General features: G+C 40.2%; 1 protein-coding gene across 1 annotated transcript in view; it reads right to left on the reverse strand.

Annotated features, from left to right (window-relative positions):
• The window catches only part of LOC103803049 (FRAS1-related extracellular matrix protein 1-like), a gene marked incomplete at its 5' end in the record, with an annotated part of 29,537 nt that extends 18,061 nt beyond the window's left edge, over nucleotides 1–11,476 (reverse strand). The window contains 5 exons of the mRNA XM_009075582.1: nucleotides 735–1,149; nucleotides 6,255–6,519; nucleotides 7,273–7,468; nucleotides 8,806–8,947; nucleotides 11,332–11,476. Of these exons, the coding sequence (XP_009073830.1) occupies nucleotides 735–1,149; nucleotides 6,255–6,519; nucleotides 7,273–7,468; nucleotides 8,806–8,947; nucleotides 11,332–11,476 (1,163 nt within the window). The remainder of the gene's footprint in view (nucleotides 1–734; nucleotides 1,150–6,254; nucleotides 6,520–7,272; nucleotides 7,469–8,805; nucleotides 8,948–11,331) is intronic.
• Nucleotides 11,477–12,659: the final 1,183 nt, after the last annotated feature.

Genomic DNA, 12,659 nt, shown 5'->3' on the forward strand with positions numbered 1-12,659 from the left:
CTCTGCTGAAACAGCACTCCTCACTTGTCATATAATTTGAAACTTTGTCATCAGAAAAAAAACCAAGCCTCTTTGTTTGTATCAGTGTTTTGAAACACAGAGATTTTTGACATACAATGCAACCAGGCCTGCTTTGTATACTGAAACATGCCACACAGATGCATACAAGAAATAATAGCAAAAACATCTGAGCCTATGACAAAGTGTGCAGAGCTTAAAAACGGGGGAAATAGGAAGTGAACAGAAAGATTCTAGTAAAGAAAGAAAGAATCAGAGCAGGCATTTTACAAAGACTCTCAGACAGGAGACAGGCTGTCCAGTTGTGGGAGCAAAGTGGTTGTAATTCAAAATTGCTGTGACATGAAGATCAATAGTCATCCTCATACCCCTCATATGCAAATCATGGGGTCAGGCCCCAGGCTGGATAAGAGAGAAGGAGGAAGTTCAATCCTCCCCACGGGTGTGCTGAACTTGATGGTTGTGATTTCTATGTATAATATTTTAGCACGTAAGTGTTAAGTATATAATTATCTCCTTGCTTATATTTATGCATTGTGGCATGTAGTTAGTTCTCCAGGCTAATTATTCATGGAACACACAGAAAGCAAACATTTTAGGTGATAAATACCTCAGTTAAATCATAGACTGGAGCAAGTATCAGTTCCCAGCAAAACTACAGCATTTTTGACCTTATCATGCTATTTATCTCTATGTAGGACTGTGGTCACACTTGCCTGAATGGTGAATGCCACTGGCTCACTCTGCACCCTCCCATTCACGATGAAGCCTTGATTAGTTCTGTCTGTGGCAACAAATGTAAATCTGTCAATCTGGGAATTCCCGCCTCGGTGCTTGTATGCGACATCCCTGCTGTCCACGTCTTGCTGGGTGAAATTGTCCTGCAGTAGCACAGCCCCGCGATAATAGAGATGACCATATTGGGGCAGCTGAGCCAAAAGGAAGGTAAGGTTTTCTTTGGCAGTGTCTGGGTCTGAAAGCTGCAGGACATCAGGAGAAAGGAATGTCATAGTGCCTTCCACAAGTCTTAACCCCTTGTTCCTAGAGAGTGTGGGCAAAGCTTGGTCGACTGCCTCCAAGGAGATCATGAATGTCCCATGCTTAGTCCTCAGTCCATTGCTGATGATGAATCTGGCAAAGAGAGGCAAGGCAGCCTTCAGCATGTGTTCTTGATTCACCATGTACTGAAATGAAATGATAATACAGACCTTTACTACAGGACTTGCCTGTGTTGATACTGCAAAAGTAGAAAAGCTGGGTTGAGGTCAAACCCAGATGGTGGGTGGAGTGGATGTGCAACTTAAGAAGATGAAAGCAGATGGCCAGGTATACTATCAGAGTTACTGTACAACTGCAGGGACCTGAGTTCATGCCAGAGGAGTGGCTTTGAGGTACACCAGTCATAAAGGAACTGATCTAATCTTCTATCTCAGGTACAGATGGAGTGGATCTAAAATGATGGACTGGCTGAGGGGGTTTATTCTAGCTTCTGGCATACATACATATTTTATACATCCTTAAGTATACCTTCACTTGGTTACTTGGCAGTGACATCTGCCAGTGAAACTGTTGGCCTTGTCTACAACTTAGAGAAAGAGCTGCGTAAAGTGCATTATCTGCCTGGGCAATGGTGATGGTGGTGGTTGTAGGTTTATGGGGGAGGTTTGGGGGGGTTATTTGTTTATTTGTTTGTTTTGTTTTGTTTGGGGTTTTGGTGTTTTTCTTATGTTCACAGTTACAAATCTTTTCTACAAAATTACCTCAAACATACCTGAAAAAGCAAGCTGGAGAAAGATTCATCCTCATTTCACTTTACACGTTTGTTTAGGCACTAACTGTATCTGTAAATTTCTGTCTATTCGGAGGAACTGATTTGTGTTTGTTTATGAAACTCAAGTAATATCTTCAAGTACAAAGATATTAGACAGAACTGTTCAAGTTGCTAGGGTAATTTTAAAAATGTAGATGTCTATACCATGTATTTATCAAACTGTCATATCCTCAAAGTTCTTATTTTCTACTGGGAATTTCTATTAAAGGCAACATAGTTTCTTGTAGTTCTCTCTCAAGCACTAATGTTTCTTTAGATATACTAAAGATTTGATTATTTGATTTGATTATTTAACAGCTCTACAGTTAGTTTTCCTTTAAAACTAAAAAGATAAAGGTGACCAAGGCTGGAGACAAAAATCTATATGAAGATGTGCTGGTGTTGGCTGGGGTGCATTTTCTTCACCGTCACTTGGTATGGGACTGTGTTTTTAGTTTGGGCTGGAAATAGTGTTGATAACACAAGGATGCTTTGGTTTTGTTACTGTTGAGAAGAAATCACCCAGCAGCAAGGTCTTCTCTGCCCCTCACACCAACCCACCAGTGAGTGGGCTGAGGGCGCACAAAGAGTTGGGAGGGGACACAGCCAGGACAGCTGACCCCAACTAACCACAGGGATATCCCAGACCATATGGTGTCATGCTCAGTGTAGAGAGCTGGAGGAAGATGAAGATGGAAAGGGGGAAACATTTGGAGTGATGGCATTTGTCTTCCCAAGTCACCACTATGCAAACTGGAGCCTTGCTTTCCTGGGGTGGGCTGAACAACTGCCTGCCCATGGGAAGTGGTGAATGAATTCCTGTTTTGCTTTGTGTGCACAGTTTTTGCTTTATCTACTAAACTGTCTTTATCTCAACCCACGAGTTTTCTCACTTTCACCCTTCCAATTCTCTCCCCCATCCTACCAGGTGGGGACTGAGTGAGCAGCTGTGTGGGGCTTTGTTGCCGGCTGGGGTTAAACCATGACAGAAGTCTACCAGCTGGGTATGGGCTTTTGCCATAAAATTGACAGCCTGGTCTGCAGAAATTTATTATCAAATTTAGTTCAAATAAAAATAAGGAGAAAACAAATCTTTTGGTCTTCAAAATTCATCCCACTTTTCATTGTCAAGATAATTGCTTAAGGTTTTTTCTTACATGGAACATCATCAAAAAATTTTGAGGACATATGACACTAAAAATGAGTTTGAAAACACCTCACAATCCTTCCTGGCCCCTCAACTTATAGTACATACGAGTTACTTGTCTTTCTACATAAATTTCAGTGATTATGCTGCATAGGACATGCAAGAGCATTTTGGAAAGTGTTTTTCACACAGGTTTGTCCTTCCTGATCCAGAACAGAGCCTGCCTTGCAAAGAAATTTGCTGTGGTAAAGTGAGACAGTTGTTTCAGACAGTATGAGGGCCAACCTAGCTGGCTGTTTTCCACCCAGAGCTCTTCTACCATACATGATTGAAATGAAGACTGGCTGACATTTAGATAGATGTATCTGCTTGCTCTTGCTCTGCTGACTGCAGACCTTGCAGAAATATTTTAAAAATTATGGGGTCAGCCCCTGGTCTATTGTTGTATGCCTCAAATGTGACTCAGTAGGTCATGGAGCAGCTTACTGTATCATGCAGACTGCCTATCTAAAACTCCTCACTGCCGTCACCAATGCTGGATGATTAGGGCTTGATCAACTTGTAAACTGGCAGTACGCCATGAAACAGATGGGAATGAGCATAGGCAGACCAGGGACTATATAGTAGTTAGAAATATGTTTACTGAGGATGGTATTCCCAGCTGGGGACCTAGAGACATCTGTCTGCACTGACCTGATGCTATTGTGCCAATGGTAAAAGTGTTGTTCTATTAGTAAGCTAGCTGAAATCAAATATAGAACTAGGATAATTATGATAAACACTACGCTAAGAGGGGAAAAGGGTAAAACACCTACAGTCAAGATCTTAACCTTCCCTCAAAAAGTCTGGAAGATTGCAGCTGGAGTTTCCTCTGGTTCTTTTGATGGCTGTAAAATCATTTGGGTGATGTCTCAAACAATATTTAAGTGAAAGACTTATATAAGCCAGTTCATGAAACTGAAGGTTTTTCCCATTTTCTACAGAATACCAGATAGGAGCAAACCTCCTGGTTGTATACATCAGACTGAAATTTACAATGGAAATGCCATTTGCCAACTCAGTTTCACAGATGATGAAACTGCCTGTGTCCAAGACATCCTTTTTCTGCACTTTGGAAGATTTTGGTTGTTTATTTCTAGTTAATGTCTATTCCTTAGGAATGGAAAGCAGCCAGTATTCTCCTCACCCTGATGAAATTTAGGGGATAACTCCCAGGCACAGTTTGGAGGACATGTTGCATGGTTTGAATTCACCATTACCAACATTTCACGCTTTCTGCAGTTTGATGGCAATGGAGTTGGCTATAGGACCTACCATCTGTCATGGCATTTAAAAGATAAAAATGGAATCATAAATTGTGCCAACTCATTACAAAATGAGCCAGCATGTCAAAATGGAGGACATTAGCATGTTCTTTTAGTATCCTGCTGCCAGCATCTGATGTCAGGTTGCTAATCACTTGAAGTCGTCTGTCCAAACAAGCACTGCCAAATCTTTCTTCCAGGCCAGCAGCACCAAACAATACAGGTAAATTTACAGCTGAAGGAAGTACTTCAGTGGAAAGTAAAAATATGATCAGTTAATTCCTCACCCTCCCATAATTGTGCATATAATTAGTGTAACTATTCCTTGTTGGAATAATATTCTGCCAGAATATTTATGTCTCCACAAAACCAAATTATTTTCCAAGTGTAACATCAAGAAATATAATAATTGTGATTAAAATAATTATCAAATATCAATATTTATTAAAACATCCTAACCTTACTTTTATAGGTCACCTTTCTATTCTGGTTCTTAGCCATTGATCTAATGGAAGACATGGGGGTTATCCACATTTGCAGTTTCCCTAGAGTTGTTTGGTCTGCTTTTGTTAGTGTGATATGGAAGTCATACTGACACATGCACTGCCCAAACTAGGGCTGGCATGACTGCAGCCTTACTTGTCTATTCTAATTCTAGTTTTGGTCATAGTGTTTCACAATTGAGAAACACAAAACTAGGGAATATTTTTTTTACTTTCTCTGTTGTGAGTACAAGTGGATGAGACAAATCTCCTAACTAGAATTTTCACTACATCAAATTTAGTGGAAGGGATAGTTTAAAATGTTTAATCTGAAGAAAATTTCAAAATTACTTTTGGCTTAACTCTGGATAATGTCACTGGAACTGCCCCAGTGTCATAGAGAGGTTTATTTGATGCCTCCATGCCCCACTTGCTTGACTTGCCTGCAGAAAGGTCTCAAACTGGATGATGCAATATGTTCTTGAATCCTTTATTTTTCTTAGTTGCAAATGAAAAAAACAGTAATCTCTTAATTTTGAATTTTACAGTAAGTCTATTTTCTGTCAGAAGATGTTTTCTGAGAAAATTACCAGTGCTAGTGAGAAGTAAGCATTCTTCCTTTAGAAGTACTTTCCTTATTTCTGAGCCATTTTTCTCCCTGAATTTGCTCTCTTTTCAAAACTGTCCTTAAGACTTTGAGCAACGATACATCTACTCTGTCTCTATGCTATGATAACTCAGTACATCATTCTGCTTTATAACCAAGGGAGGTTCATTTTAGAACAAAATAAGGACATCCTCACTTTAGGAATGCGCCTAGTATAAACTGTTCTAAGGGAAAGGTTTCAGAAGCAAGTAAAACTAAACAAGTATTATTAGGCTGCTGAACTGGGACTATAGGTAAATTTATGGGTTTACCCAAAAAATTCAAGTGTCTACATGAATTCTGAGCCACACTAGTGTCAAAATAGATCAAGTGGACTGGTTTTCATTATGTTCAAGAACCACTTATGGATTCAAAAAGCTTGGAACAGAATGAGTATGATAAATAAGATTAAACAAGAAAGATGTTATTTAATACCTGAATGGAAGAGTTTTACCACATCCAGCTGTAGCAAGAAACCAAAGGAAAATTCCACTAAGTACATTTTTAGCCTTTCTCTCGCGCTTTAATCTTAACAGCTCTATATGCCTGGGGTGCTATAGTAATTTCAAAGCTAATATAATTGAGTGAATGTGGCTCTGGATACATTTTCAGCATCAATGAGAAAATTCATGTATTACCTAAGCTGTCACAACTATATGTATTGTAGTAGCAAAAGATTTGCTATATAAATATTGAGAATTCACACAGAGCTTACAGCTCTTCTTAATAATTAGTTTTAGGGTGTTTTGTGGGTTTTTTGCTTTGTGTTATGTTGTATAGTGTGGGTATTTTAAATACCCCAATGATTCAAGGGGAAAGGTTTGTGGGGTGAGGTGTAACACCTTACCTGAATGTATCTTCAGGAACAACTGCCTTTGGGTTGTGAACATAGCAGACAATCTGTCGAGCTACATCCATTTGACTGAAACTCGTAATGGCGATGCCTGGGTAGTTGACATACTCTATTTGTCCATACTGGGGTGGGGAGGTTATCATGTAAAGGAGCTCCTCTGGCTTGTCAGTACCATCCAGTGCAAGGAGGACATTGGTTGTAATGTAGCTGCGATCTCCTTTTGGCACTCTTAGGAGTTTCATAAAAACAGCGATGTCTCCTGCAGGATAAAGAAACCACACTAAAATAGTCATATTTATCTTGTCGATCCCTTATGCATTAATTAGCAACAGACAAGCCATCACCAGTAGAAAAGTCATAGGACTGTAGGATTATAGAGAAATTCAGCCTGGAATGGACTTTAAGATGGTTTTAGTCCAACCTTCTGCTCAAAACAGGGTTAGATGTGAGATCAGCCATAACCACATTGCTTGGGGCTTTAACCCATTGGGGCTTGAAAACTGCCAAGGATGAAGAGAACACAATCTCTTTTGACTTTTCTTCCAGTCTTAACAGTGTCAGGTTAAAGTAGTCTAATTTAGGTTTACAATAGGGATGCAATTGAGGAAGATCTTAAGACTAGAGTATAAACCAAGGAGACAGAGCTGTTTCTGAATAATCTTTTGCCTGTCTTTTTGCATTCTTGCCATTTTTCTGTGCTGATTTACTCAGACGTAAAGCTAGTTTCGGAAGGATATTTTCAGCTCTATTTGAAAAGTAGCTGGGAGTCGTGAGAGGCAAGGTGCGACACATTGCCTTTGGCATAGCCTTTTCAAATTCCAGGGCCACTTCTTCACCAGCAGGAGCATCAAGGCTCTGGCCAACAGTGAAATCCAAGCAGTCAGACTTACAGGATCAGCAGGGACTCTTGCCAGGGGCAATATAGTGCTCAAGGAAGGATCAGGACATGTACTCAAACCATCTCTCTTTCAGAAATAGGCACTGTAAAACCTCAAGTCTGGCAAATCTTTACCCTTTTCCATATCCTTGATATTTATGTGGAAGTCTGCAGCTGGGGATCTGTTATACCCATCCCACAGGTAAAATGTGAAGCTGTCTTGGTTCTTGGACCCTGTAGCTCCTGTATGGACATATCTCACAAGGTTCATATCCAGCTCTTCCTGGCTGCACTTCATTCCAGTTCGGAGAGTCATCCAGCCTTGGCCTACCTAGAAAGAATAAACATCCTTCATTAAACAGATAGTGTCCCATGCACGCTCCCCAGTTAATTGTGAGGTTTGTAGTCACGTAGACTGTTAGTGGCAGCTACCAGCCTTCTTTGCTAAGCTATAGACTCTTTCCTCATAGTATGTTTTGAAGGGCAGCAAATAGCTGGAGTTGTTCCCAGGAAGATATAAGGCTGGATAAGATACTGTGATCATTAATTAAATGGAGTAATATCAGGTTAGCCACTTTTACTCCAGGAAATAGATTTATGCATGATTCTCAATAAGACACCAAGAAGATAAAAATGAAATGGTTCCTGACCCAGCATGTTTTCTGTTTTTTATTTTCACAAATCTGCTCTAGGTTTTCTTCAAAACCATACCAAAAGGGATATCAGAAATGAACCTGTGGGGAGCTCCAGGTCCTCAGCTGCAAAAAAAAATTGCCAAAAACCATTTTCTGCTTTTCTAAGGATAGCATAGTACCATAAATTGGGCTGATCCATCTATTTGACATTTGGCCTATAGCAACAGGTTTGTTCACTGGCTTTGGAGCAAAGGTTAACAAGGACAGAGAGCTCAAATATAGATGTGTACCCTACATGCTCAAACTGAAAGTCTCAGCAGCTGTCTCTCACCTCTGCATGTGGGACCGTTTTAATTTACAAACCTCATGTGACCCACAGATTCATGTAGGGATCCAGCAAAATACTTTCTGAGCTCATGAGTTTTAGAAACAATTTTTTTATTATATATGCATGCAATGTAAAAGAGGCATTTTCTTCTTTGTTTCTGTGCCTTATCTTTGGTCAACAGATGACCATTTCTCCTTCCATTTTTAATCTTATTTTGTGCCTTTCCTATATCCTTTCCATCTTTCTTTTCCCTTCCTTTCCCCATACTTTTCTTCTAACTCATGAGTTATTACTCACTCATTCACATACCGCTCCCTCTGTGCATTCTGAGCCCTGAAACAACTGAAGTAGACTTTTTTTCCCCCTTACCAAGAACTTTCTTCCCCACCCCCTTCCAGCTTAGATGCTTGATTTTCCCTCTCTGTGGGCTGATTATCCCAGCATCTCTCTCCGTTGTCACCTGAGATAATCTACCATGCTTTTCACCCTCCCTCTCCACCTGTTGAGGATCTGGGCTTTTAGTGTCAAAGCCTCTGTGGCTACATCAGTGTTTGATTCAAATACTCTTTCAACAATGATATTGGCCACTGCCGTCTACTTCAAAATATGACAGACATTTGGGAGAAAAGGAAGATGAACTTCATTCTACCCTAAAAAGAGAGAGTTCTTTGCATGCCTGCTTACTGTGGAAGTACAAAGGCTAACCTTGAGCTGAAGCTGACCATTTTCTGGAAGTCTTTCAAATAAGTAGTAAATTCTCTCCCTGGGGGTATCTTTATCTTCCGCTGACAGAACAGCACTAGAAATGATTCGAGTTTCACCTGTGTTCACCTCTATATCATTCTTCCTGCAAAAATTAAAAGTTATGTATTTATGCAATAAAAGAAAAGTAACCTTTTCAACATGTAATTTCTCTGCCAGGAATGCAGATTACCCAGACACTGACATAAATGACAACTGCAGAAAGAATAGAAGGAGGGTGGCTATTTCAGTTCAAAGCAGAAAAAAAAAGTAAACAGTGCAGACCAGCTTCTCCTTGAAATGGTGAAAAAGAACAAAGCGGATACCTACAACAACCCGGGATTTACTATGTCTTGTCTTTTTCCCCTGGGCCCTATTCTGCTTATCTTCATACAGTTTATAAGAAGAGGACAATCAAACAAATAGATTGCATTCTATGTTATTGCTACTATAGACCACACCTATACTGGCTCTAATGAACTGATCATTCATTAGGAAAAATAATGTCTTTCAAATGACTAGTCTGTCACTGCTCACCTTTATCTTTAAGAGACATAACAAAGACCTAACTGGCTCCTTCTCTATGCTCCTTCCATCACCCACATCTCATCTTGAGAAGGAGCTCTCAAGGGGAATATGTGAAGGCCTTACATTCCCCAATGGCATTCCCTGTTACAGGATGCAATCCAAGAGGTGACAGATTGAGTTTTTGGCAATCACTGTGAATAAGAGGCATTGTTTGCCAGCCAAACCCATCCCATCCTAGGTTCTTCGGTCTGTTGGCCGTAACTAATGGAGATGAGAACTGAAAATCTCTGAGGTGGAAAGTGCCCCTAGGTCAATAGGTGAGAAGAAGATTGCAGGTATTGTCAAATATTCACTTGTAAAACACTGTAGTGTCAATAAGGCAGTTTATACCTCACAGCAAATTTGTGGTGACTGAATGTGGCAGATAAAATACTTCAGTACCAAACTGAGCATGTTTTCTTAAAGTGCTACTGCTTAACTGCTGGCAGCATACCACATCTGAGTGGAGTAGTAACAGGCAAGAGGCAGTAACTTCTTATAAAGAATTAGCTATTTTGCAAGTAGGTGGCTTATTTTGTACCATTGTTCACCACAGGAATGGCAAATGGTAAGACCTGACATTGCCAGATAAGTAGCAATAGCTTCTGGATCTATCTGGGCAAAGCCAAAACCACTTGACTTCTTGCACTCCATCATCTTCCTTCAGAGAAGAAGGGTAAAAAATTACAATCTATAGCATGTGAGGAACAAATAGGCAATTATAAACACATTTTATGAATACAAAAACTACACTTTATTTTAACTAAAAATGGAGTTTCTCTTATATTAGCTTTATGTGGTTCCTGATAATCTTTCAGCTAAAAAGCTAACATTTGTTAATGCAGGAAGCTCTACGTGGGAAATGAAACATTAAAAATTTTTTGCAATGGAAAATGTAAGTCTGATCTGAAAGCAGGCCAGATATCCTGAGGGATCAGAAATTCCCACTTTAGTGGCAACCTTCTTAACAGGTTGCAAGTCATTTCTGAAATGTAAACTTTAGAGGTTCAGAGCCAACCCCAAAACATTTGGGTGCTCAGCTGCCCATCTGCCTGTCTAGGGTTGGAAAACAGTCACGAGGATGGAGACCTTGATGATCTGTGACAAGTCATCAGTAAAAAATGGGGATCCCAAGGGACAAGCATCTTTTAAAAACGTCCAGGAGGTTTGGTTCTCTCACAGCCAGCTGCCTATCTACAAATGGTCTGCCAGGCAATTTCTGATCATGTCTAATTCATTTATGACTCCTAGTTTTGAAGTGTAAGGGAAATTAGTGTGTATCTTTTCAGAAGTTAATTATGGCTGAGAAACAGAGTTTTAGAAAAGAAAAAAAAGAGAGTCATTAACCTGAAAGCCCTTCCCCTGCCTCAGCTTTGTGGATTCTCTTGCACTAAAATCCAAAACTACTTTCAGAGAGGTGTTTTAGGCAAGTAGGTGGCTTATTTTAGGCATGTGTTTGTCTCAGGAAGGGCAAAACACCATGGCAGTCAGTGTTCAGCAGAGGTACACAAGCATGAGGACCATCTGGCAAACAACTGGGGGTAACTTCTGAAAGATACAAGCATGCTCATCAACCCTCTTCTCCCCACATTTTTTACCCTATTAATTTAATGTTGAGCAACATTAAAGCATGCTCCTCTTTCACTAAGTTTTTTTATTAAAGATGCTGATAGAAGTCTACATGGAAACATCTGTATTGACATTAGTCTCTAACTAGTTATGGCTTCCTCTCCCCATCAGTCACCAAGGATGTGGTTTAATGGTGGACGTGGTGGGGTGCTAGGTTGATGGTGGGAACTGATGATCTTAAAGGTCTTTTCCAAACTTAACAATTATATGATTCTATGATTTGCTCTTCTGATCACTTTTGGATCATTTTGTCTGAATGCATCCCTCTGTCGGTGACAGGAACATGTGACTTACTTGCTCAGCACTGGTTTCTCATCATTAACTGGAATGATTGTTACTGAAATGGTTCTGAGGACTTTATGTTTTCCATCTGATAGCTGGATTTTAAAGCTGTCAGTGAGGTTTTCTGAGTTGTCATGCATGTACATCAGCTTCATTCCTATGTGGGGCAGGGAGGGGGAGAAAAAATGAGATAAAGAGAAGGAGAGAGAAAAATGGAAAGCACAACTAAATCTGACTCCTGCAAAATATCTCACATCATTTCACTCTTCCATCCCCTTCCCCATATGCCCTGGTCACAGCAAAATTGCTTCAGCTATCAGAAGATGAGCTTGGTGAGTCACTGCTGTTCATTAATCTAACAACATACTATTGACTCAAAGACACCAGCCTGATTGAGTAAGGAGTGGCTCTCTTGACAAAAAGGTCTCTGCCAGTTTGAAAGATGCACATTTCTCCTCCTCTCTACATTCCAAATCATTTTTGACAGGGACCATAGGAAGGGTGAGACTGTTAGGCAACAATTTTCTGTGCTTTAAATAATTCTCTTTAAAGAAGCCTTGTGAAGGACAGCTGGTCTTGGGTATATGACCATGGGCAATCAGAAGGTCTGTACTGGAGGTGACTTGTTCACCATTGTGGACAGCAAAAGGGAAAAGCCAAACATTTGGAAGAGAGTCAAAACCAGGGCTTAGGAAGGCTGAGGAATTTGGGGTGGGGACCTGATATTTCTGAAGGTTTGTATTAGACAGGAAGGCAGACAAAAAATTCTTTCCTTGGGTTTGAAGGTCTGAACTGAAACTTGAGTGGCAGTATTGAATTCTTGTCCCTCTTTATACTGATAGATTCCATATTTCACTAAATAGCCACAGGCTGGAAGAATCCACTGTATCCTTGACAGTGTTAGTTACACTTTTTGATTACATGTACTTGAAAGAGATTTGCTGCTTCAAAGCCGGTTGATTGATCATGTTAAGATGTAGAGCCCCAGTTCATATCTTCATTGTTAGACATATGAAGATATATTGCAGCTTTTCAATATCTAATGCAGACTTATAGGAAAGGTGGAGAGAGAATTTCTACCAATGCCTTTAGTGACAGGACAAGGGGCAAGAGTTTTAAGCTGAAAGAGGAGAAGCTTAGGTTGGCAAAAATGTTTTACAGTGAGGGTGGTGAGGCACTGAAACTTTGCCTAGAGTAGTTGTGGAGACCCCATCCCTGGAAGTGTTCAAGGTCAGGTTGGAAAGGGCTTTCAACAACTTGGTCAGTGGAAGATGTCCCTGCCCATGGCAGGGGAGGTGAACTAGGTGATCCTTAAAGGTCTCTTTCAACCCAAACTATTC

This window comes from Acanthisitta chloris, unplaced genomic scaffold (assembly GCF_000695815.1).
Source record: "Acanthisitta chloris isolate BGI_N310 unplaced genomic scaffold, ASM69581v1 scaffold1495, whole genome shotgun sequence".
NCBI lineage: Eukaryota > Metazoa > Chordata > Aves > Passeriformes > Acanthisittidae > Acanthisitta > Acanthisitta chloris.